Raw genomic sequence first — 25,504 nt, 5'->3', positions numbered from 1 at the left:
GATCTACAGACTGCCTGTTCATAGACCTCCAAAAGGATTTAACCACTTTCTTCTGGTTTTAGGCTCACACTACGCTTCCACTCCCCATTTTATTTTTATCTCCTCTGCTGGCATTAACTAATTTGTAAGCAAAAGCTACAAAAGTCCGTTTGAAATTTATTTCATTAACTTAAAAGAGGAACAAAATGTGTACTTCAAATCTTATTAAACTCATTTATCTGAAACGTGTTTACACAGAGGACAAACAGATATAGGATTTCAAGTAACTTATGGTAGAGTCCACCGTCCATTTAAAAAAATGATTCTTTCTTTCACAAAAACTGCATTAAAAGGCAAAAAGAAAAAATTTCTTTTATACTTCCTAAGAGCTGGATGCATATTTCTGATGTAAATTTATTTCATTGTCAACTCTGATGCTGAAGCTAGGAGGCACAAACGTTCATAGTTCAGTTACATGATGCAAACAGAAAGCTTCTGTTTCTCTCAGATACAAATGAGAAACCTCCATTCATGTCTCTTACAGTAGTACCACATCCTTGATTCTCATACCAGGTCACTTCTTCTTCTTTCCTTTCCCTTTTTTACTTCCCTCTCCTTGCTGAAGACTCTGGTCACCACCTCCGGTTTTTTGTGTCCTTGTTTTCAGTTTAGGTATCATTTCTGCAGCATACAACATTACTGACTTACCTAGGAACAAGAAGTTAGGCTTAGTGTATAATCTGAGAAATAAGACATAAAAGGTCATTAACTTGAAAATCATGAAGTTTAAGAAATCATCACCACATCAAGAAAATAAGAATTTAAAAAGAAAAAATCAGGGCTTCCCTGGTGGCGCAGTGGTTGGGAGTCCGCCTGCTGATGCAGGGGACACGGGTTCATGCCCCGGTCCGGGAAGATTCCACATGCCGCGGAGCGGCTGGGCCCATGAGCCATGGCCGCTGAGCCTGCGTGTCCGCAGCCTGTGCTCTGCGACGGGAGAGGCCACAGCAGTGAGAGGCCCGCGTACCAAAAAAAAAAAAAAGAAAAAGAAAAAATCAAATGACTATAAAGACAATGATTTTCTCAAGTGGGGACCTTTCCTGGAGAAAATGTATTAAGAACAATGCTGAAATATTTAAATGAACAAAATAAAAATTTAGAACACTTTATTTGAAATAAAAAATTTGATCTTGGTCCTAGGAATTGACTTGAAGATCAAAGGAAAATATATCTAAACATAACAAGCTGAAAACAGAGTCAGGATATCATTGTAACTTAAGCTAGGAAGCACAGGCCCTCTCAATCTTACAGCAAACGCCCATGTCATTAAGCTACAAAATATGCCACTCACACGCCCAAATGATTTATGCCCACATGCCCCCTGCTCTGGGCTCCAACCACCTCCTCCAGCTCCAGTGGCTGCTTTCAACACATCAGCCGCTCAGCTCTGTTTTTTACTTTCTTACCGTTTTCTTACTGGAAACAGGAAGCAACATCTTTTCAACTGTAGTTTTTACTTCTATGTTATTAACTAGTCAAAGCAAAAGGTTGATGGTTTTTGTTTTTGTTTTTTTTGGTCTTTTGACTTGTAAGTAGTAGGAAGATACCAAAGAAAAGAAAAAATACACTGAATATACTACCTGTCATTCCCGAGTCAGACCCTTAAGTTTCTAGAAATATCTACCAATCCTGACAGGTTTTGGTAGATATTAATAACCAAATAATTATGTTAGAATAATAACCAGTTATTTTAATTCAATTAAAAACAATTCAGTTGTCACTCTGGGGTTACTGTGTCAAGAAAAAATTTAACAGCTCCATTTAAAAAACCTAGAACATATTTTTTACAAATAAAAAATTCAGAAAAGTAAAGAATTACATGTAAATAAATACTCATCTTCCCAATACACCGAGTTAATATATTGGAATACTGAAGTTTGTTTTGTTTGGTTCTCATTGTTTTTTAAGAAATAAAACACTAGCGCTAATGCTACAATCTACTCTGACCATCACACCCCTGACCACACTCCTCACTCCCTACTCGCCATTAGGTTAACTACTACCTTAAGACTTGGTGTTTTCTTCTAGTCCATTTCAAAAGTGTTTATATATATGTCAATAAACAATACTGCATATACATCAGTCAATAAACGGTAATATTTTGTATTTAAATGTATACCTAAGTGGCACCACACTATGCATATCTCTTGCATTTTTCGCTCAGTATGGCTTTTTATTTTTAATTTTTTAAATTATTTATTTATTTATTTTGGCCACCCTGTGCAGCTTGTGTGATCTTAGTTCCCTGACTGGGGATTGAACCCCGGGCCCCTGGCAGTGAGAGCACGGAGTCCTAACCGCTGGACCGCCAGGGAATTCCCTCAATATGGGTTTTTATTTTTTTATTTAATAATTTATTTATTTATATATTTTTTGGCAGCGTTGGGTCTTAGTTGCTGCGCATGGGCTTTCTCTAGTTGCGGTTAGCGGGGTCTACTCTTTGTTGCAGTGCATGGGCTTCTCATTGCGGTGGCTTCCCTTATTGCAGAGCGCAGGCTCTAGGCGCACGGGCTTCAGTAGTTGTGGCATGTGGGCTCAGCAGTTGTAGCTCGCGGGCTCCAGAGCACAGGCTCAGTAGTTGTGGCGCACGGGCTTAGCTGCTCCACGGCATGTGGGATCTTCCCAGACCAGGGCTTGAACCCATGTCCCCTGCATTGGCAGGCGGATTCTTAACCACTGCGCCACCAGGGAAGCCCTCAATATGGCTTTTTAAATTTATTGACAGAAATGAATAACAGACCTCAAGGGTCTCTAGGATCTGAAATAGCAGTAACGTGTGACCATTTAATAATTTCACATTCTTAACCTGGGAACAATGATGGGACTTCCAGAGGATTATAAAATGTTCACGCAACAATGTTTTTTTTTTTTGGATAAATGATTAGTAGGTTTCATCACATTCTCAAAGGTCCTTAACTTAAAAGAAGTTAAAAGCACTGTTTACCTCTCTGCATCAGCAGTAGCCCTTTTTCTAAATTAATCTATAGAATGCAAATTACGTTTCTGACCTGTCAAAAGGTCAGTTTTAGAACATTTTTGACAGTGTAGAGGAGTAACCTATCCCAAACTTAATTCATTCATTAAAAAAAACTTACGTGATGGAAACTGTACAAGACAGAGGCTGCCATCTTCCTGTTTGAGCTGGACCCGGACCCTGCCCCTGTACTGAAGATCACGATTCCATTCTCTAGAGTACATTTTATTTTTCTAACATAAAGAAATAAATAAAAACAGGCTTTAAGAAAGTTATTATGTCAATGAGATGAGTATGGAACATAGTGAACAAAGAACCATATCATACCTCAAGAAATACATTAAGTCCAACTGCTGAGCATACATCTTGAATCTCTGTAGCTGTAGGATTTTCAACAGCCTGAAAAGTTAAAAACAAAAACACTAAATAGCTCAGCTTTAAGTGGATATTGCTACATTGTTGTATAAATCATTTCAAATATCTGATCAAAACACATACCAAAATCCTAGGTTTCCTTTTTTTTTTTTTTTTTTAGGTACAGTTGTTTCGATTGTAATTTTTAAATTCCTGGGACTCACACTGATTCATACTTGTGTATCCACCTCCCTTCCAAGAGAACATAAACTTCACAGGGTTAATACTGGTTTAACAACTATTACAGATGCAACCATTTCCTCCCTCCCTCCTTTCTTTCTGTCTGTCTTTACTCTTTAGTGTCCATACTCAGCAAATTGTAAGGTATAACAACCTTATGTTCAGAATAGACAAAGCTTAGTATGGCTAATGGAGATTCCATTGCTTAATGAGGAGTAGTGTTTGTCCTGATCACCAAGTACCCTTTCTGGCTCCTCCAGAAGCTCTCAGAATTCTGTAGTCATTATTGGTACACTTTGATGGACACATCTGTCTATTAAATAAATATATGCTAGGAACTGTCTTTGCCACAAGGGTCTTTTTTCAAGAAGTCTACATAATACAGATGCAACCACTTTAGAAAAGTGTTTGGCAGTATCTACTAAAGTTAAATATATGCATTTTTTATGGCCATGCAATTCCACTGCTATAGGTATGTTATCGAGGAAAAATACAAAATAGACAATCTCAAGAATGTTCACAGTAGCACTATTTTTAATAGCCCCAAACTAGAAACAACCCAACTATCCATCAATAGTAGGCTGGATTGTGGTATATACACACAATGCAGTACTACAGAGCAGTGGCTTTCAGCAAGGTAATTTTGCCCCCTGACATTCAGCAATGCTAGGAGACATTTTTGATCATCACAACTAGGGTGGGGTAGGGCACTGGCTTCTGGTGGGTAGAAGCCAAGGATGCCGCTAAACCCCACACAGCACAGCACAGCCTCTGCAACCATGAATCATCTGGCTCAAAATGCTGGTGGTGCTGCTGTCGGGAAACCCTACAACAGAGCAATGAAATTCAACAAACTACACTCACAAATGCAGGGTATAAGCACTCGTAAGCTGAAACCTCATAAGCTTCATGTTCATTGAAATCAGACAGACATAAAAGTACACAGTGTGTAATGCCACTGAAACAAAATAAGAAACAAGCAACAGTAATCTATGGTATCGGAAGTCAGGGCAGGGGTCATCCTTTGTAGTGAGTGTATGTGGAAGGAACAGAGACTGGGAAGGGACATAAAGGAATCTTCCTGAGTGCTGGTAACGTGTTCTTTTTAAAATCTGGGTGCTTGGTTACCCATGTGTACTCATTTTATGATATTTAATCAAAATAAACACGTAAGATTTACATATGTTTCCGTATGTACGCTATAAATCAATAAAGCTAAAAACAATTCAATCATTCTCCAAATTATCTTGAGATCTTGCTTCCAGAGGCCTCTGTCAATGTGGCTTGATGTTAGGCATTATTCTGAATCAGTGCTCTGGCGTCTTCTCTTTTACCCTGTAGCAGCAAAGCAGGCTTTCCTCTACACATTTAAGCAGTAGAATGAGAGATATTAAATAACACAAAAATAATGTACTGCTTCAGGCCAAGTTCCTTAAATCCATCATCAGATTACAAAATGTAAATTAATCTTAAAAAAATAGAATATAACATTAATTTTGAAAATGAAAAGCTACAAAGACCCCCTTCACTTGGCACTTTCTAAACTTAAGCCACCAGGCCAACTAAGAACTTGGGTTTTCCTACTGAAACAGCACAAGGCAGAAATCATCTCTTTTAAAACTATAAACACGTACTTTTAAAAAGTATTAATTTTAAAGTAACTTTACCCCTCTCAAAAAGAAGACGATGACGATGGACATAAAACTGTAAAACTCAACATATGTGAATTTTCTGCAAGTCTTGTTTAAAAACACAGCTGCATTCTGTATATCATATTGTACAATGCCAGAATTTTGGTTTCCTTTATTAAGGGAAAGAGTGTCATAACCTTAAGTTTAAAAAAACAAAAACGTGCAAACCCTACAACACTCCACCCCCAACTTCTTTCAAACACAGGCTCATGAAGAACCACTTAAAAAATTCTTTCAGTTATGAATCAGTGCCCTCCTGCATCACCATTATTAATGAAAGCACCCCAATTGTTGGCTGCCGTTCTCCTCATGCCCCAAACAATGCAGTAAAGTAAAAGAAGCCTTTGTGGCCCTGACAATACAACCTCCCCAGGCCCTCAAAGACAGAAGTATCAGCCCGCTTACCTTACTTATGGGGATTCGCCGCCCCTCCGCTATGGTCTTCTTGTTATTTAAATAAGCAGGATAGATACAAATGAACCTGCCACAGGAAAAGCCCAGCTGGTATCACTCGAGAAATATTTCCCAAAGTTCATTCATTCTTTCTTTCATCATCATCAGGATTGCCGGTACACCTATACTATTAGGTGCTTAACTTTTTTACTTTAAATTGCCTCCCCTCTACTTAAAAAGCGAACTTTAACTTAGATGGAAAAAAACATCACTTGCTAGAGGGAGGGAGGGAGAGAGGGAGGGAGGGAGGAAGAAAGCAACGCCGTAACTGTTCAGTTAGATACAGGTGCCTGTCAAAAGCTTCTGATGGCGGGGCCTGCTCTCTTATATAGAAACTACGGAGTCTGAGGTATTAAAGGCTTGAAAGAACTCAAACGAGCCTTTCCGAACGCACCAACAACTGAAAGAACAGATTTTTCACACTGTGATTACATAACGTCATGTCCACGTAGCACCCAAAGCCTTCTGTCTCACGTACAGGTAAACACTGAGCTAGGTAAAGTCGGGATCGAGGGACCTGCGAACAGCCCTGGCGCAGCCGGCCTCAAGGAGGAACGGGCGCCGGAGGACAGGCCCGGAGCCCGGGGCTAGGGCTGAGCTCCCACGGCGAGCCTTCCTCAGGGCTGGGGAAGTCTGTGCAACACCCGCGGGCTCGCCGCAAGCCCCTTCCTCTCTCCGGACTCACCTGTCCTGGTCGGCCGGGGACCGCGCAGCGGCACAAGCCATCTTCACCCAGCCCCCAGGCCGAACTTGCAAGAAAAACCCAGCCTGAATTCCGCTCGAGATCTCCCAGACCACCCCATTTCCGGCGGAAGTCCTGCCCACCGAAGCGCTTTTGCGTCCGCCGTTTTTCACCGTCGGTTTGTTCCAGCACCTGTCGCTCGGCGTCAGGGTCTCTAGTTTCCGACGTGGCGTCGAAACCTCTCGCGAGAGGGTTCACGAACGCTGGTAATTCCTTCGCTTCTCAAGATCTAGCCAAAACCAGCCTTTGGGGCGCTTGCTCTGTCGCTAAAATTGGCTTAAGCGTTCACGCGCTTTCTTGGCCAATTTCACATTGCGTTTGGATGCTGCTAACTTCTCTCGTCCTTAGAGTAGGGCTCCACACCGCGGGTGGTCTGTGAGTTCCGAGCAAGTTGTTAGAGTAGGCAAGAAAATACCCTTTATGTTTAATCTTTAACTGCTCCTGGGCCCTGCAGCTTGCTTTCAACTTGGCAAAAATGGAACTAGCAAAATTACTTGGCACTGTATTTCAGTGTGCTGTATAATGTTAGAAGTTTGACTATACACTTTTCAAAACCTTTACCCTAAAATTCACTGTATTTTAACATACCTTAGGTTAATTGCAAAGCACTGTTTCAGTATCCCATTCTTTAAACACAACTTTATTCCTATTTTCGTAGCGGCCGTTTATTCAGAAAACCGGACAACGTAAAATAGGTATTTTCTTCTAAAACTGAAAAAACAAACTGTTTAACAAAACAAAAATCTGCCCAAAGGCTTGAGTCTCCGCGAGGCTGGGTAATTTTCGCCATTCAACGCTAGTGATGGCTGAGCATAAATACCCAGCTGGTCTGACTGGAAGCCCCTGGTTTTTCTCCATCCCCTCAGTTCCTGTCTCTCAATCTTCCTTGTACTAGTGTCTTAGTTTGGTGGATTAGTTTGGTGCTGATGTATATAAATGTCTTACTTCTTTATAAAGTGCACAAGATTCCTGTAAAAAGAGCTTCATGCAATGACCAAACCAAACCAGTTTCTACAGAAGTCTGAGAATTTGCCCTAGGATAACTGTCACGGGGAGAATTCCAGAGCACAACGTGGTGTTTATGAGTAAGATTTGTCTACATTCCATCTCCAACCTCTGTTGGATTCATTTCTATGATATATCTTGGTGTAGGAGCGTAGACTGTAGGTAAAATTTCTTTTAGTGAACCTGTTTCATTACAAATCCTTTAAGGCATTTGAACACAAGCAGTACTGCTTTGGTACTCTTACGGGGAAGTGAAATACCAAAGTAGAGGACAGGTGTGCTTCCACTTCTAGAGGAATAGAGTGCAACTTCTGGACACCAAGAACTCCTGACAATATGGTCCCCACTTAGGCACCACCAAGATTCCAGCTGGTGTCTGATGGAGAGCACTGTTTTGGTAGATCTGGTTGGTTTGAAAAGACATAACATGAGAACATTTACTGAGCTGAAGACTCAAGATTGAAGAGACTCAGCACTAAAAGATAGGGCTGTGGAAACAAACACACACATGGACTTAAGCTAGTAAAACTGCTTTATTTTAAGGATAAAAACAAAACTCTAAAAACACCAAGGTAGGAAATAAAAGTAATCTATAGGAGAAAAGAACTCAGACTGACTGTTGAACTTCTTAGACACAGTAAACATTAGAAGTTAAGAGTTTTGAAGAAAATGAACTGTGACTGAAGTTGTGACCCAAATTATCCTTTGTTTGAGGGCAAAAGAAAAACTATTTTAAACAAGCAAGGATTTAGAAAGTATATTCCTGGGCTTCCCTGGTGGCGCAGTGGTTGAGAGTCCACCTGCCGATGCAGGGGACACGGGTTCGTGCCCCGGTCCGGGAAGATCCCACATGCCGCAGACCGGCTGGGCCCGTGAGCCATGGCCACTAAGCCTGCATGTCCGGAGCCTGTGCTCCACAATGGGAGAGGCCACAACACTGAGAGGCCCGCGTACAGCAAAAAAAAAAAAAAGAAAGTATATTCCCAACTTAGCTTTTCTGGGAAAAAACAAACAAACAAAACTATTTAAGGACATACTCCAGCCAAGCCAAATTATATTAACATAAAGATTTGAAGAAAGTGTTTCCTCTATGCTATATAGGGGAAACAGTGGTGAACACTTACATCCACTATATAAGTGAATTTGAATAATTATTAATAATGTGATGGTGAAGATAACTGCAATTGTTAAAAAAAGATTCTGAAAATTAAAAACAAGTGAATCCGTTACTACTGGAACAGAGATTTTGCAAAGAACTTAGATTTCAACTGAAATAGTGTATGTCTCTGTTTCTAAAATCATTACCTGCCGCATCACCAGGGTTTTCATAGGACCTTGACTTCTTACCATTTTTTCTGCCTTCTCTTTCCTTTTGTCTTCCTGTCTCTGTTCCTCAACCCCCCCCATTCCTGGGTACCCCACGAACCCCAAGTTCTTGCCTCTCTTAAGCACACCTCTGAGATTTTCTCTAATCCTCCTCCCACTCAAACTCCAGGCTTGGCTTTACAGATCCCAAACCCACCAAGGTCCTCAGCTAAAGAAAAGGACCTTTTGAGAATTTTACCTTAACAAGAGCCACCCTTTCTGGAAGGAAGTTGTGGTTTTAAATAATAACTCTCCTTTTGTTTTGTATAGACGAAGTCATCTGTCAAAAGACTGACAGTGTCACTGGTTCCATGGTTTTTGTCAGTATCCCTTTGTGTTTGTAATTTTGTTTCATACACTTGATGCTCTATTATTTGATGTTTAAAGAAAGTCATAACTGACGTTCACCTTCTTTTCATTATGTTTGATGTCTTTTATCCAGAATTATACTTTGACATAAATTTACCTTTACTGTTTTCTTTGCATTTGCCTGTGCAAAAGTGGTTGTGCTTTTAGTTTTATACATTCTGGATCATTTTTTAAATTAATTATTTTTTAATTTTTATTTTTTTGGCCGTGTTGGGTCTTTGTTCCTGCGCGCGGGCTTTCTCTGGGTGCAGCAAGTGGGGGCTATTCTTCATTGCGGTGTGCGGGTTTCTCATTTGTGGTGGCTTCTCGTTGTGGAGCACGGGCTCTAGGTGTGCAGGCTTCAGTAGTTGCAGCACAGGCCCTCAGTAGTTGTGGCACTCAGGCCCTAGAGTGCATGGGCTTCAGTAGTTGTGGCACGTGGGCTCAGTAGTCGTGGCTCGCGCACTCTAGAGCACAGGCTCAGTAGTTGTGGCACACGGGCTTAGTTGCTCCATGGCATGTGGGATCTTCCCAGACCAGGGACCGAACCCGTGTCCCCTGCATTGGCAGCTGGATTCTTAACCACTGTGCCACCAGGGAAGTCCCCATTCTGGATTTTAAATGTGTCTTTTACTAATGGTATATAATTGGAGGATATTTTTTGTTTTACTTGACTCCAACCTGAGAGTGGTTATTTTCCCATATGTGCTCAATCCACTCATTATTTGGTATTACTGTGTCATTTTATGCTTCTTGTGGCTAATTCTCCTCCCATTTTCTCCATTCTTTGATATCTTGTTCAAGTATTCTTAGTTATCTTTGACTAATAATTTGGATGGACATTTTTCTTTCTTTTTAACACTGGGGTTACCACTAAATAAAAAAATTGAATTTTTATTTTTCCAAGTTAAAAGTATAATAGTATCTTTTGACACTGCCTACTTAAGATTAGAAGTTTAGCATGCTTTTATGTCTTCTCTCCCTCATTTCCCAGTTTGGGTTGGAATAATCTGGAATTTAAGATTATTAAAATTATTAAGCATTTCATCTTTTCAGTTTTGAGTTACACGGACATTCACAATGAGATCATTATCAGATTAACCACAATTATTTACACGTTTATTCAAGTTTAAAGGTTTTATTGCTCAAACCATTTCCTTAATAGTTTCCCATTTATTTTAATTGCTTGGGCAGCAGGAATACTATGGTAGACGTATGTCATGGATTCTGGTTTCCCAGTGCTTTAGAAATGCCCCTCATAGATTTGGAGAATTCATGTCTTATGCATCCTGCTTCCTCAATGGAGAAACCAAACAACCGAGCGTTCCCAGACTCTACAGGCATGTGACAGAGCTTCTGCCAATCATGTCCATCCAAGCAAGACTTCAGTCCAGAAGTGAGCAATATGAGGAAGCAAGTACTGCACAGAATCATAATTTATGGGGAGGATGGTGTCAGAGAGTTCCAAAGGTTGGGGGCAACAACTAGTTCTTTTTGAAGCAGTCTCACAGTATGGTTTGAGTATTATTTCCACTGTGGTTTCCAAGTCTGATTTTCTGGCCCTCATACAGCTCCTGTGAGCTACCTAAGATTCCTTAAATGAATGTTTTGTCTTTCAGAGAAGGTCTTGTTGTTAATAACTATAATAAGAATCCCAAATGATACAAGTATTCCAGAGAAATTAAATGCTAGTTTGACTGGTTTCAGAATTCTTAGGTAATATTTCCATTTGCTTCCAAATGCTGTATATATTGTTCCATTGCTTTATTTTCCTTTTTTGGCATTTGGTATTGCAGAGAAGAAATCTGATGCCAACCTATTTTTTTTTTTTGTTTGGTAGGCAGCTTATTCCTCTCTCCCCACAGATGGTTTTAGAAAGCTTTCTCTATATTAAAAAACCAAAAAATCTCACGAAGATGTGTCTAAAGAGTTTTCTGTCAGTTTCAAGTTACTTCAGAAACAAAGTGGGTTTAGAAGTTCACAAATGCCCCCAAACACAAGGAAAAGTAGAACTAGGCCCCAGAATTGGCAGGGACTGAGGTAACACCAGCAGCTAGTGACTCTTGTCTCTCACTTGCTTTCTATGCCTCCCACCCATATCTGTTCCTTCTCACTCTAGTGACCAACTTTCTCTTAGTTTTAGCTTCATGATGCCAATCATAGTGACCTCAGCCTGAACTCTATATGATCTTTCAGTTCCAGCACTCAAACACCAACCAGAAATTTCCTTTGACTCTTATTTCAAATTGGCCCAGTCTTTTTTTTTTTTTTTGACAAGCCTCACAAGTCTTTGGTCACTGGTCAGTTAATGATGAGTCTCCCCTGGGTCAGGCATCTGCCTCTGGTGCAAACAGCCATGGTTGTGGGGAAAGACTGGGTACAGGGTTCAGTGACCCACAGTGAGACTAAGTGTCTGGATTCCAAAAGGTGGTGTAGGTGGGGCAGGTAATGTGTGCAACATTCTCAATAGTTCATTTTTCACCACTGTTGCTTTATATTCAGTGGTCACCACCGCTAGCGTAAAGTTGAGTATTTTTAATTAGAAAAAGGAACAGTCTCATAACTTCAAGAAAATAAGCAAATAGTCACAGATGTAGAGTTATCCTGAATATCAGAAGTGTATTTAGCACCAAGAACAACATTATACACACAAAAAAACATACAGGTTGAAAGAAGCATCAATGGTCTAACAAAAACCAGAATATAGTTTTATAGACCAAAGAACAGAGGAGAATGGCAGGAAAATGACCTGGTGTTTATAGGAGTCAAAGTCAATAGGTTTCAACACCACAAAAGTAATATTTAAAAGTCGGCATAATATGAAGGAATTAGAAATTAAAAAAAATAATTTATACACTCTATTTGAACAATCAAGACTTTTGAAAAATTATTTTTGTTTGGTAAGTGTGAACGATCTGATTACTGAAATACTCTTCAGCTCTTGGCAATTTTCTTTTTGCATTTGTGGGACTCTGTTCTTTTGCTATCTTAGATACAAGGAACCCCCTGTGATAACATGAATTCAGAAATAGTGCAACTGGCTCCCTTCCGCAGCAAGACTCATCCCTTCAGTTAATTAACCTTGTGGTAACTAGTTTATGGAAAAAAATTTTGACTGTACTTAGAGTGCAATTTGATTCTTTTGGGCTTACCTTTTATTTCATTATTTCCCTCTCATTAACTTTCCTGCTAGTGCAAGGTTAACTTGTAAAGCTTATTCTCAAATACCAATTTGCCATAGTTAATTGGTTGGTTGTATACTAACAAAACGGGTGCATTTTTCTTTCATCTGAAGTCAATCTGCCTTCACTTCAAAGTTCTCTTTTCTTTCCCCTTTTCTTGGTGTGTGTCTCTTTTGATCTTATTGCAAATCCAAATTAGATATTTGCTGAAATTTTTGCCTTTTTGATAACCATTCCAAAGGGAACATTAGTCAATCCCTCAGACACAGTCATTGTCTTTAGAATTACCCGTTCATTCATGTCTGGCAAATTTGTCTACTATTGGGAGTTGCGATGGGCTACATCAGATTGTATAGCTCAATATTCAAATCTTTCCTGCCTAAAGGAGAGGGAAGTTTGGTATACTTTCTCATATGTCGAGTCCAGTTGTTGAGAAGAGCAGCTGGAACTGAAGGCAATCACTCAGGGAGCTTCGCTGTGGTGACACAGGGCAGTGGTTCTCAGAGTGTGGTTCCCAGACCAACAGCATCAGCATCACCTGAGAACTTGTCAGAACTGCACATTCTTGGGCCTCACTCAGAATCACAAAGTGTGGGCGTGTGTCTTAGCAACATTTTTGGTGATTCAAATGCACTCTAGTTGTTTTTTTGTTTAACCACAAAGGACATATATTGAGCATGTTTTCATATTACAACATTACAGAATGAATGTATGGATAAATTTAAAAAATACGCACAAACAATAAACAAATGAGGCTTGGATTTGCGCTAAGATCAAATGCACTCTAGTTTGAAAACCACTCACTGCCTTAAGAGTGCTGTTTGCTGCAGTCCAAAGATAACAGGGCACTGCCCTACTTCTCTTAACAGGTGTTGCAACTCCACGCTGGGCTCAGTATGCTTAGTATGCCGTTTGTAACAAGCATACACTGAGAATATTTGGCCTGCTATCACTTATGGCAGCACTCTGTGAAGTTCTAAAAGTAGAACTGAGATTTGCTCCTTTACTAATTCAGAGCCACTATCTCTAACTAGAGGGTCTCATACAGCAACTTTTTCCTCAATGGGCAATGCAGACTGATTGCACCTTCTCCCAGTAGGCTGTCTACCGGAATTCCTGAATTTTCTGGCATATGGAAGGCACCCTTTTTTCATTTTCAGCATTGTTTTTCTCCTTCCTTGAGAAAGGCGATTTTATTCTAATTGACTTATATCCCATCTCTTTCCATAAAAGTATTTGAAGTGGTTTATAAAAATTGGCACGAGTAACTCAAAATAATAGAAAATCAGGACTAAAGGAAAAGGAAAGAAATATGACTTATATCCATGTGTCCCTGTTGGATAAGGCAGCCTTTGAGAAAAACAGAATAATTTAGTATTACTACTTACAAACCATTTCATTCAGATAAAATCTGACAAAAATTTAAATGTAGATATACTCCAAAGTTCAGTAAATTGAGGTGTTTGCAAAGTGGTGCAATAGAAAGAGTATGGGCTTTGGAGTCAAATGCCTTATTTCAAATCACAGCACTTATTTACTGGCATGTTAGTAAATGACTTCAAAAAAGTCATGACCTGTAAATGATAAACACAGGTGAGGGTAGATAATTAACTACATGATGTGATTTCAAAGACACCAGGTAGATGTGCTTACTCCTCACCCCCTTTCCCAGCATCCTGCTATATCCAAATACCTTTTCCCTTCCCCCCAACACAGAGTGCATGAATTTTATTATTAAAAATAAATTTTCATTTATTCAACAAATATGTGAGCATTTATCATCATCCTTACCCTCTGATCATTTAGAACAAATTCTGGGAAGATATACTGTTAGCTTTTTAAACACTTCTATCAGTTTATCTTCCTTCCTGAAGGATTCTCTCCCTGCTGTGTGAGGAAGCGGGAGCTGGAACGCATACTCCGCAAACCTACCTATCAAAAACAAAGTCTCCCTTAACAGACAGGGGTTTCTAAATAGCCTTTTGAATATCTTAATAGTGTCAAATCTACCTTTGAAGTTCAACATGATTTGCATTTTCTGAGCATGGCAAAGTGCTGATTATACTTGGTGCTAATCACACAGTAACATTCTTTTTTTCAGGAAAGGTTAAGTGCCAATGCATGGAATGGTTAAATGCCAACAGTCAGCTTCAATTGTTTTTATTACAGTAAGAGGAATTTTACTCTTAATGCATAGAATTTGAAGAAAAAAATTATATAAGCTTTTAAAAGAGGCCCTTTTGACAATTATTAATACAAATGTGAAATAAGACCCTTCAAACAAATACCGATTTCAGTAACAGTTTATACATACAGCAATAATTTATTCTTAAATGTTCATTTAGTTTCTGTTGAGACACGATTCATGTCTCATTAATAAAAGAGCAGCCATCTCACCTCAAATACCAGAATATACAACAAGTTACAGCATAGCAAAAATTCTACCTACTTTCAGATAAAATCTAGTTCAGGTAAAATAGTTTCATTCAATGTTTTACAGTTACACAGATTTTTTGTTTGTTTGTTTTGAGCACAAAATAGTGTAAGTTGTTACACTATAGCTATCTAAATGAACATCATGTGACCACAGAATTGTTAATCATTACTTCTGAAATTGAACCATCAGTTTCATTCATGCAGTAGAGCAGAGCAGGCTGGGTAAACTTGTTCATAGGGAACCATATTACTGTGAATTTCACAGCCACATGATTATGATGTCAGATGGACTCACAAGGACTAAAACAGAATGGTTTTTGCATAAATACCAATTTCTCCCTGATGTAAGTTTAGTCAGTTTATAATCTAGAAATGATTGATAACAGCAATATATCATATCTTCTATCTGTAGTGTTATTTTAAGACAAGCAATAATTAAAGGATGATGGGATGGGATGCTACTTAAATACATGAAAAACATACTGTACAAATATACTTGGCTTTACCATTTTCTTCCTAACTATCAAGAGTGCCTCCCAAAATAAGACCAGTGAAGATGAAGTATACTATCGAATATGGCTTCCAGAACAAAAACCCTCTAACAAGAATCAAACCTATTTACAAAATTTTTCAGTCTTTTAGTTTCATTTGAAACAAAAAATTTTTTTTGAATTTTATTTTTTATACAGCAGGTTCTTATTAGTTATCTATTTTATACATATTGGTTGAAACAAAATTTCTACATAGCAGTCGTAATTAACACTAACACATTCTTAGTTTCATCATTCCAGCTCTTTTTAAACAGATGTCACAAGGTAAGACCCAGAATGGCGTTTAGGACTTTGAGTTCCACTGGATTCTGTATTGTCACTTTTTGAATCTCGTTTCTTTGTGTTGTTATTCACTGGCGTTGGGATCTGAGATGGTCGGGCTGAAGTGCTATCTGCGCTGCTTTTCCTTGGGCTTGGGTTGTAATTAAAAGGACTCACTCTGGCAGCAACAGTCCCACTCGGTGAACTGTGCTTGCTTGAGCTGCTAGAACTAAATGGGGTACGTTCAGCTACAGAACTTTCATTAGTCTCTGATGCAGGGACAGGATGACTTTGTCCCGATTTTCCCTCAGTTCCTTTTTGGTCTGGGGCGTCTACCTGAATAAAGGAGTTCAGGCGGTTTTCCAAACCCATGGTGCGTACAGGAGCACTACCATTGCTGACATTTTGTTTCCCCTGATTATCTTTTGAATCTTTAGTGTTTGGGTTTCCCTTTTCTGAAACAGTGTCAATCACTGGGGGAGTATTTCCTGTTGGAGATCTTCCAGATCTAGGGTTGTTAATGGGGCAGTCCTCAATTCTCACCCAAACATCCTCTGTTTTAGAAACAGCAGGTGCCATTTGATAAATCAGAGTCTTTGATTCAGCACCATTTGCAGCACCTGAGGAAGTGGTCTGAGAAGTACTACTGGTGGGAGAAATTTCACTTTCTTTCATTTTTCTCCATGTTCCTTTTGTGGCTACTTGGTTTTCTTTAGTTTGTTTGGTTCCTGAAGTAGAGTTCACATGTTTTTCATCCTCACTTTTTGCTTTTTCACTAGATTCTGATGAAGCAGAAAGAATTGAGGATGAACTCCCAGTTCTCCTCCAAGTGCTTACTCGAGGAAGGGATGATGAGTGTTTGCTGTGCTCACGTTTCCAGGTTCCTGACCTATTGATGGGAAGTCTGGAAGGACTTTCAGAATGAGAGCGTGCTATATCATGGCGCTTTACTGGTCTTCCATCATTATACTCTATGGTGGGACTGAGATTAGGTGGGAGTTTTCGCCATCCACCAGCCTGAACAGATGAATGTGTAGACAGCGACATATCAGGAAGGGAAGGACTTAAAATTGGAGTCTGTGCCTGGGACCTACTGGGAGAATCTGGTCTAGAAGATGGAGAAAGAGATTCAAATGAAGCGGATTCCTCCAATTTTCTCCTTAGGGTTGGGCTTGGAGCTTCTTTGATGAAAGTTGACTGGCGTACTAATACGGGTCTCTCTGACCTATCAGATTCACTTCCACTTGATTTAGTTGAAGACATTCTAGAAAGTTCTACCTTTTTATTGGATCCATTGCTAGTACTCATTTGACTTAGTCCTTTGGAGGCAGATTCACTTCTTGGGATACTACTGACATTCTTGGATAAACCCGTTTGTTTGGTGAGGTTCTGTTGGCTCATCTGTCTGCCAGGAGATGTGTAAGACATTTTCCCAGAACCCGAGGACTTAGTTGAAGCAGTACTAGGGGATGACGTCCTTGGCAGTTGAGATAATTTGTTGGGAGGACTTATTCCATTTCTACCGGGAGAAATTGAGTTTCGCCCTGGAGACTGCATAGGTCTACTTAATGGCTGCTGGGCAGGTCTTGAAGGAGTGGAATCTCTAGATCCTGATCTAGAAGGCCCTTTATTTGACGCAGGTGTCTGGGATGCCTGCCTCGTAACAGGGCTTAATTCTGACTTCACTGATGGCTTGGCTCCTCTGGGGGAAGTGGTAGCTGCCTGACCTTCACTAGGGCTTTTGGAGGCTGGAGTCTTAAGGGGTGGGCCTTTTTTAGAAACCGGACTTGTACTTGAAGAGCTATTCCGAACTCCTGGAATATGAATCATTGTCCTACCTCGAGAGATTGAAGGCATGTTTGTTTGAAGGGCTTGTTTCATTTGGCTTGAAACTTCCGAATTAGATCGAAGTTTTCCAGTAATCAAACTTTTATAAACTTTTTTCCCTCCTTTTATTCCTTTATTTTCAGATTCTAACTTCTTAGCTTCCAATGTACTTTTCTCCCCAGGTTTTAGAATTCGTGGGCCTTTATTACTTGCAAAGGGTTTTTCCTCTTGATCAGGTGTAAGATGAAATGGTGATCCCAGAGAGATTCCTGATTTCAGGGAAAGGATGGAATCTGAATCAGACGAAGCTTGTCTAGATAAACATGCGGCAGCAGCAGCTTGATGTAAACTACTTACTATGGAATTTGCACCTTCCTGAATAGCTTTCCAATCGAAATTTTCTGAATCAGGGGATAAACCATGTTCTGAATCTGGTCTCTGTATATCTTTCAAATCGAGTGTCAAATCTTCTGCTAATATGCCACCCGTATTTCTGGGACTATGCTTTTCATTATCAGCCTTGAGTCTTGAAGGCTTTTTCTTTTTTGGCATTGCAGAACTTATACATTCCTGCAACAGGTCATCTTCAGAATCAATACTGAGAGAACTGAGAGAACTGTTTCTTGAGAAACAAACAGGGGTATCTTCAACGTGAAATGATTTAGGAGCATAACCTGACGCCTGAGGTTTACTTGGTTCTCCCTGTGAGTCAGGGGGCTCTGTCTCTTTGATAGGTTCATTTTCCTTGCTGTTGTTGTTTTCTTGATCAATGTCACTAAGAGAACTTAGAGAGGAATTTCGGGAAAAGCAAACCGGAGTATTTTCAATAGCAAAATTCTGTAATTTCTCGTCTGTTGCTGCCCCTCTGTCTGGTATATCTTTGGAGGGCTGGGGAAAAGTGGATTGCTTCTGCAGCACGGGCTTAGGCTGACCTCGATTTATTGGATGTTTTGGAACAGCTTGTGTCTTATTAGCTGATTGTTGGTTTGAGGTTAGTTCTGTGTGGCTGGTAATTTTAGCTTCTGATTCCTTACTTTCCTTCCCCTTTCTTAATTCAGCCTTTTCCCTGGAAAGGTCGACATCATCATCATCAAAATCTAGAGAACTCAAAGAATCATTTCGTGAAAAACAGTATGGAGTGCCTTCAATAGGTGTGTAATGATGAGGTGAATCAAAAGTAAAACTTCCTCTGACTCGATCTTCATTATTTGGGACCTTATCATTGAAGTCCTTGGAATTATTTTTCAAGTTCTGTTTCTTTGAATCTTTGTTGTCTGAGAAATTTCTTTCAGCATTTAAATTATTTTTTGAGTCTGTATTTTTCCTTACACGTGTCCTGTATTCAGTATTTTGTGGTATAGGTTTTACTGGTGAAGTAGGTTTCTTCTTCTTACCATCTAATTGATTTTTGTTAGTTCCAGATGAAGACATGGATGCTTGTTGGACCTGGTCCATTATCTTTTTCACACGGAAAGGCTTGTGACTTTTCCCTTTGGGCATAGCAGAATTAATGCATTCTGCAAGAATATCGCCTTCTTCTGTTTTATTGTCATCCAGTTCAGGTATAGTTACAGATGAGGCTTTCCCTGTTTGAGCCTCATCTGTACTTCTGCCTTCTGTAGGAATGGTGTCTCGTTTTTCAAATTCACCTGACTGTGTTCCTGCTCTAACACCTTCTCCAGCAGCTAACTCATTTGGAGGGGATTCTATCGTTAGATCACTTAGAGATGTAGCTGTGGAAAAGTTTATAGGTGTCCCTTCTACACAATACACCCGAGGCATATCATCTCCTGGTGTAAAACTAACATGCTTTTGTGCCTGTAATCTGTTTTGTGATGGCAGAAGTTTGTACACAGGCAGTTGACTTGGTTTCCTTGCCACAGGTGGAGGTAATTTGGAAGACGTCTGGGCTGGCTTTTTGGCTTTGCGTGAAGATTTTGTTGGCATGGCAGAAATAATACACTCTTCTAGTATTTCAATATCATCATCATCTGAATCATCTAACAGATCTTTTTCAGAATCAGTGGGTTTTTCTGCCTCTTTTCCCTGGCTTTCATTTGATTCTTCAGGCTGCTCATTTTCTGTTTCATTCCCATTGTCATTTTCCTGAACCGGAGGCATTATTCTTAATTCCACATCTTTCTGAATAAATGGCTCATCGAGGCTCAGAGCACTCAGGCTAGATGAACAAGAAAATCCATCAGGAGTACTTTCTGTGGCAAAATGTAACAAAGCATCAGCATCTGGAAGAACCTGGACCCTCTGTACTGCAGCATTTACAGCAGCTTGCTTAGGGCCACTTTCTCTCTTCTCAGCACTAGGTGCTTTATTTTTAGGTACTTCTTGCTTAGTCTGAGCGGACTGAGGAGGAGGGGGAGGAGGGGTTTTACTTCTGCTTGGCGGCATGGTTTGTCCAGGGCTATCTGGAAGGTCACTGGGGCTTATAATGCCACTCACCATTCCACTGCAGGGTTCACTCTGAACGGAGCTGGCTATTGAACGACTCTCAAAACTATCAAGTGAACTGACAGAAGTACACCTGCTAAACATGAGTGGAGTCTCCTGAACGTAGTGCTCTGGTGGACTTTTAGGTGTCTGAGCACCACTCTTTGATGGAGATTTGGCCCCTGAAGAAAATTCAACAGCTTTGTGCCTGGTTGATTCTGAAGATAAACCAGAAGCCTGGAGTCTGCTGGATTTGGTTCTAATGTGCTGTGACACTGTTGGAACTTCACTCACAGAATCTTCTGTTGATCTAGTTCCACTGCTTTCTTTTATTTCTGCTATTTGTAGGGTATTAGCAGAATCTGCTTCTTGTGTTGTCTGATCACACCCTATTTCATCTTCAGCTGATGACAAAGATGATAATGAACTACACCTTGAAAAACATATTGGGGTATCTTCTACACAGTAAGTCTGTATTGTTTCTTGGCTGATAGAGGGAACTTTGCAAGAGGAAGAGGTGGCTTTTTGGGTCTGACCACTCCTGCTCTGTGCTGAACTGTGATGGAGTTGATTCTGCCTCTTGGCATTAGATGAAGGTGTGGCTGTATTCTCACTGCTTGAAGAGATGTGTTCAGTTTTAGTGCTCTGTCCAGATGAATTCTTTGAGAATGAAAATGCTGGTTTCTGTGAAGAAGGAATGTCTGTGGTATATTTTAAACTATAATCAATAGGCTGATCCACATGATGTTTTTCTTCATTATATTTCATGCTATAATTGGTTGGTCTCTCTTCTTCCTCATGTTGCTCTTCCTCAGAGTAACGTTCACTATAGTTGGTTGGCTTATCATCTTCATAGTCATCTTCCTGACACAAAGACTGATTTACATTTTGATTAATTCCATGATTAGAACCTACTCGATTTGTTTCTGAACCATTGGCTGCTCTTGACCTATATGGGGAAACACATTCTTGCTGTCCAAAATGTGGTTGGAACTTGAGGTGTTTATCATCAGTGCTCTCAGGATATACAGGATAAGTTGTGCTTTGACTCCTTGATTGTCTTTCCTCATTTTGTTTTATTTCATCTTCTATTATATGTTTGGGTCTTGCCCACCTTTCATTCTGTGAAGGACTTTGCCTTCCGGAGTTCAACTGTTCATCAGAATATTTAAGACTATAATTTATTGGTGTATCTAGTTCTCCATCATTATCATCCATATGATTTGCACTATGTATTTTATGGGCTAGGTCAGCTGGATACTGACCATAGCTGCAAAATTTACTTTCCTCATCTTCAGAATAGGATTCAACTGAAGGTTTCATTTGACCTCTTTTACCATAACCATCACTACTGCTGACACTATTTAAACTATCATTTGAAGATCTCTTGTATTCTACTTTGGCATATGGCACTGGACATGTCCTGTTTGAGTTTTCTGACTTGGTGAAGTTGTAAGAGTTTGCATGTGTGTGGGCGGTAGAGCTTCTTCTTAGTGCATTCCTCTCATCTGTTCCACAATGTAGTTCTGGGGTAGACCCAGAACTTCTGTCTTCCTGGGAGGTATGAATGGCTGATACTTCTTCCATGACTTTGGCAATCTGGGCTGCAGTGGTAGAAATCTGCAAACCTCGCTTCGAAGAGGTTCCTGGATTTTCTGTTGCTGGGTGGTAGTTGACTAGGCTAATACCTCGTTCTCTCTCCAAACTTCTATCTTTCTCAGAACGAGAACTATCTAAACTTCCCCTTGATGAAGAGGAGCTGGGCAACACTGTAGTATTTAAATATGGTGACAAGACAGTCATGTTTCCAGTATTAAAATTGTCTGACCTATTATCATCATGTCGATTGGTGTCAAAAACATAGTCACCATAGAGATTTTGCTTGTGTCTCTGCTTACTACGATGAGATGCCTTGGGACTTAAATTGTCAATATTGTCAAAAGTTTCTGATAAATGCTGAGCATCTAATTCTGCTTCTAGGGCTTTTTGTTTCCTGACATGAAGAGAAGGCAAGCTTGAACCAGGAGACATGATATTGGCATCCTTATACTTTGCAGGTCTATTTGCCATGAGATTCCTTAAAGCTGCAGCACTTCCCATAGCAATCATCTTGTGCTTTGAATGAATGAGGTTCTTGAGCATGCTGACTGCTCCCATGTCCCATAATGCTTCCTGATCTTTAGGATTTCTTGCTGAGAGATTCCACAAGGTTCCACATGCATTACTGACTATTGTCAAACTGTGAGATTTCAAGTGTTGTAATAAGGTTTGTAAGCAATTATTCTCTCTTAGGATTTGCCTGAAATAAAAATATCACAAAAGTAAGGTAAAAATCTGTTTGTAGTAACAACAAATAAAAGGACAGAAAACAAATTTAAATCTAAAGATAACTACTAAAGCTTATTAACAACAGGCATAATAAAATTACACCAAATTATACTATAAATTTCAGGCATTGCCTATTACCTTTTGTTCTATCTTAGTTCATTTAATGTCTATTGTTTTAAAGTACTCATCTGTCAGAGTAAAAGAAGTAAAAGCGTTAAGTTTAATCAATTCTGCATTTCCTATTCTGACCCAATAGCTTTAAACACTTTTCCTGAGTAGATGTATTTACTTTATTTACATAGTGACGGAGTTTCTCAGTTTGAGGAGTACAGATGTATTATGAAATCTTAAGCTGAACAAGGGCTGTGGTAATTTAATCTCTGGATGGGCACCACAATGTTGACAAACTGAGATATCTCAGAAGAGGTAGACAGAAGAAACTGATTGACAATAGATCTTAACAAAGTCAGGGAGCACACTGTAAGCTCCTAGGTCAGCAGAATGACTTTTAGATAATCTTTCTGCCTCTGGTTTGATTTTGTAATACTGCCATTCCCCCTTACAAGTGTTCTCGGGCAAATTGTGTGTAGTCGTTATTTCTAAAAATAAAGTGAAAGAAAAGTTTTCAAAACATTAACTATAAAAACAAGAGTTAAGAGTCAGCATAATGAATGTTAGGATCTGAAAGAGCTATGGCTTAAGGCATGGTAAAATGAAGTTTAATGACAGCACAGCTGGCACTGGTGGGCTCTAAAACTGATAGGCAAGGGTGCAGTAAGCTTTACCATGGCGGCTCTCTAGCAGTCCAGTAGACACCTGAGTGCTACTGAGTCTAAGAGGTCTTCTAAGGGCTATAAGGCTGGTAGCTGGTGCATGAAAAACTTAAAGATGTTTACATTCTTTTCAAAGCCCTTCTACTAAAGGTACCTCATAGTCTTTTTGAAAATGAGAGAGGAACAATACAGGATAAAATAAATAAATATGCTGTGAAAGATACCCATATTTTTGTTGAGATAATACAGAGCTCAAGTTCTGAAGATATGTACCTGAGGTGCCTCTTAGGTTTCACAGCTCTAACAGATTGGATGAATGGTGGTTGGCTGAAAAATATTATCATTATTGATGTTATGGCACCACTAGAAAAATGTGAGCCATTGTACTCTCTGGATCATAACCACAAGGTTTTGTTTCTTATAAACCTCATATTCGTTTAAGCCGTGCTAACATATAGGAAAGGATTTTCTTCTCTGTAATATTTATGACTTTCATTTTTTCTTCTACACATGGGTTATACCTCTCAAGTATCATTTATTTCTAGACATCTTTATGATACTATGAACTTGTATTAGAATAAATGTGTTAATGAATAAATCAGGAATTAATAGTTATATTTTCATTGTCATAAATGTAATTTGGCTTAGAACTTGCATAATTACACAAAACACTGCTTACAGTTGAGTCTTTCTGAGAGTATGAATCTTACAATTTCATTTAAAAGTAATATAAAACCCTGTATTTACCTGTGGTCCTCATTCGTAGCTATCAAGCTGGACACATTCCGTAATATCCCACCTCCACTTTCAATAATAGCTAAAGTATTTGTCTGGCTCCGGTAAGTGAGAGTGCCAACCAAAAATGCAAGCGCACCATCTACGGCACATATATCAGCTTTATTCTCAGTGCAGTGTGCTGACAAATTCCATAAGGCACTCAATACGCTTTTGAGGGTTGATTCCTATCAAGAAACAGAATATGTGTCATCTAATTAGAGCTGGAATTTCCTTCTTATAACGTCTATGTTTACTTCTATTGAGGAAGCTTTTTTTTTTTTTCCCCCTCTTTAAATCTTCCCTGCTGCCCATCCTTCACAGGTTAAGTATTAGGAACTCCTCATTTAGAAAAACTTTCATAAAATACCAAATCGAACTTAAGACAGTGATATCCCCATGAAACAAGCAGAATGCAATATTAAAATAATGACCTTTATGAACTTATCTAAATGTTTAGATGGTGCACGCATATCTCACAAGAGCTTATATTAGAATATGAAACAGAACTGATGTGCATTCTGAAAAGATAGCATTTTCAGGACAACAGAAGCTAGAAAAAGCCCTCTACATGCCGATATGGAAAGATATCTAGATGTATCATTAAATGAAAAGAGCAAGTTGCAGAGGAGTATGTGCAATCTTATTTGTATAAAAACACACATATATATTTATGTGTGGTTGATTCAAAAGTAACAATGTAACTTATTAAAAAGAAAGCATACTAGAAAAACTCCAATTTCTTAAAATCCCCATAGAAACAAAGTAATTGAAAAACCAGAACTCCCTGGTATACAGTATCACAGTAAACTGACAAATTATAAATGCCAAAGAAAATACTCTGAGTATACAATTAAGGATATTTGGTCAAAACTTGCCATGATCCTGATGTCAGTCTTTCTTCTTACTACAAATCAATCAGGGAACAAACAAACATTCATTAGAGATCTACTCTGTGCCTATCACAAGTAGAGGCACTCCAGAAAACATAGCAACTGATACTTGCTTTGAAGGTGCTGTTTACTCTGGGGAAAAAAGAATGCAAAATCATACTTGAAACCAAGGGCTCTAATGGAAAGATTATTCCCATCTGAATTTAATAAATTAAAATATTTCATGGAGGAGAGCAGCTCTGCAGAAGAAAAGACATGTACATTCAGAGAGAAGGCAGGGGAAGTAGGAGGAAAGGCAGGGGAAGTAGAAGGAGGAAAGGCATGGAAGTGGAAATAAGCAAGGGAGGACTAAAGAACAGAAAGAAGACACAGAGGAAGTCAAAGTCCATGCTGGGGCATTGTGGGAAGTAAGGTCAGAGAGGTAAAAGAAGGCCCTGAATGTCATGGCAAACATTTTGGGCCTAACCCAATAAGGAACTAGCCATTGTATTCTCTTCATCAAGTTATTAAATGAATAAAACAATGTAGGAGCAGGTTTAGATACTACTTATCAGGAAGCAGGGAAGAAGTGCTTTCACCACTGAAGATGTGAAAAGGCTAAGAGCTCAATTTTAATTATATTGTGAATGAGGTAAAAGGTGGGACATTCAAAGTATCCTGAGAACAGAAAAAAATGGCAACAGTTTAGAGGAGTGAGCTAAACTTACAACTGACCTAGAGGTGAGACTTGAAGGTAGGAACATAGAAGTTGCTCTTCAAGACTACATGTAGAGGGCCAAGGGTCTTGTTTCAAAGAAGCTTTATAGTTAAAGGAGACAAGGAG

The 25,504-nt window shown here is 39.3% G+C and overlaps 2 protein-coding genes across 14 annotated transcripts in view; both read right to left on the bottom strand.

Moving 5' to 3' along the window:
- Nucleotides 1–143: 143 nt before the first annotated feature.
- Nucleotides 144–6,660, bottom strand: SRP19 (signal recognition particle 19). 3 transcript variants are annotated; one of them, XM_032628430.1, is made up of 5 exons: nt 6,437–6,660; nt 5,704–5,779; nt 3,341–3,412; nt 3,135–3,246; nt 144–687 (listed from the first exon to the last, which is right to left on the bottom strand). In XM_032628430.1, exons 1-5 carry the CDS (start codon nt 6,475–6,477, stop codon nt 554–556), a joined length of 435 nt encoding a protein of 144 aa, XP_032484321.1. In that variant the 5' UTR covers nt 6,478–6,660; the 3' UTR covers nt 144–553. The 3 variants fall into 3 exon arrangements, with proteins under 3 accessions (XP_032484321.1, XP_032484322.1, XP_032484323.1); XM_032628431.1 differs by lacking the exons at nt 5,704–5,779; nt 6,437–6,660 and adding exons at nt 3,512–3,531; nt 3,571–5,695; XM_032628432.1 differs by lacking the exon at nt 5,704–5,779 and having other exon boundaries at nt 148–687; nt 6,437–6,585.
- Nucleotides 6,661–11,810: 5,150 nt separating this feature from the next.
- Nucleotides 11,811–25,504, bottom strand: part of APC (APC regulator of WNT signaling pathway) — a 148,779-nt gene continuing 135,085 nt past the window's right edge. For 7 of the 11 annotated variants that reach the window (XM_032625539.1, XM_032625543.1, XM_032625549.1 and 4 more), the window contains 2 exons: nt 23,762–23,976; nt 15,627–22,212 (listed from right to left, as the gene is read on the bottom strand). In XM_032625539.1, coding sequence (XP_032481430.1) covers nt 15,627–22,212; nt 23,762–23,976 — 6,801 coding nt within the window. Of the gene's footprint in view, nt 22,213–23,761; nt 23,977–25,504 lie in introns of all 11 variants that reach the window. The other 4 variants (XM_032625538.1, XM_032625545.1, XM_032625546.1 and 1 more) reach the window with 1 other exon arrangement.

Source organism: Phocoena sinus, chromosome 3 (genome assembly GCF_008692025.1).
Source record: "Phocoena sinus isolate mPhoSin1 chromosome 3, mPhoSin1.pri, whole genome shotgun sequence".
Lineage (NCBI taxonomy): Eukaryota > Metazoa > Chordata > Mammalia > Artiodactyla > Phocoenidae > Phocoena > Phocoena sinus.
This window is presented reverse-complemented; position numbering and strand designations above follow the sequence as displayed.

Coding starts and splice junctions, on each gene's coding strand:
- SRP19 (XM_032628430.1), bottom strand. CDS start 6,477: ATGGCTTGTGCCGCTGCGCGGTCCCCGGCCGACCAGGACAG. Junction 5,780..6,436: donor TCCCCGGCCGACCAGGACAG/GTGAGTCCGGAG, acceptor TTCCTGTGGCAG/GTTCATTTGTATCTATCCTG. Junction 3,413..5,703: donor GGCGAATCCCCATAAGTAAG/GTAAGCGGGCTG, acceptor TTAACTTTTCAG/GCTGTTGAAAATCCTACAGC.